We start from the raw sequence: 345 nt of genomic DNA, 5'->3' as shown, positions 1-345 counted from the left end.
GAGCGGCGCCCGCGCCGAGCCCGGGGCCGGAGCCGGGGCCGCTCCCGCGGCACTGCGCACCCACCTGCCCATGTTCTGCCTCCCCGCGGCTGACGGGAGGCCGGGGCCGCCGCCGCCGGGGGGCTTGCGGTTGTTGCCGGCGGGCTGCGCCGCCGCCGCCGCTTGCTTGAGGGACATGGCGAGGAGGGAGGGAGAGCGCCGGGGGTCGCGCCGGGCTGGGTGCGCTCGGCCGGTCCGCGCTGCGCTGGCGGGGCCGGGGCGCCGCTGGCTCGGCCGGTTGCTCCCAAACAGTGCGAGCGGGGCGGAGGGAGCGGAGCGCGGCGCGGAGGGATCCGCGGGGGGGGG

At 82.0% G+C, this 345-nt stretch overlaps 1 protein-coding gene across 14 annotated transcripts in view; it reads right to left on the bottom strand.

The window, feature by feature from the left end:
- The window catches only part of ATXN2 (ataxin 2), a 48,556-nt gene extending 48,236 nt beyond the window's left edge, over positions 1 to 320 (bottom strand). For 9 of the 14 annotated variants that reach the window (XM_039724736.1, XM_039724737.1, XM_039724739.1 and 6 more), the window contains exon 1: positions 65 to 319. In XM_039724736.1, coding sequence (XP_039580670.1) covers positions 65 to 177 — 113 coding nt within the window. In that variant the 5' untranslated portion in view covers positions 178 to 319. Of the gene's footprint in view, positions 1 to 64 lie in introns of all 14 variants that reach the window. The other 5 variants (XM_039724742.1, XM_039724744.1, XM_039724741.1 and 2 more) reach the window with 1 other exon arrangement.
- Between the last annotated feature and the right edge of the window lie 25 nt (positions 321 to 345).

Source organism: Passer montanus, unplaced genomic scaffold (assembly GCF_014805655.1).
Source record: "Passer montanus isolate IOZ18808 unplaced genomic scaffold, ASM1480565v1 scaffold53, whole genome shotgun sequence".
In the NCBI taxonomy this organism is placed as follows: Eukaryota; Metazoa; Chordata; class Aves; order Passeriformes; family Passeridae; genus Passer; species Passer montanus.
This window is presented reverse-complemented; position numbering and strand designations above follow the sequence as displayed.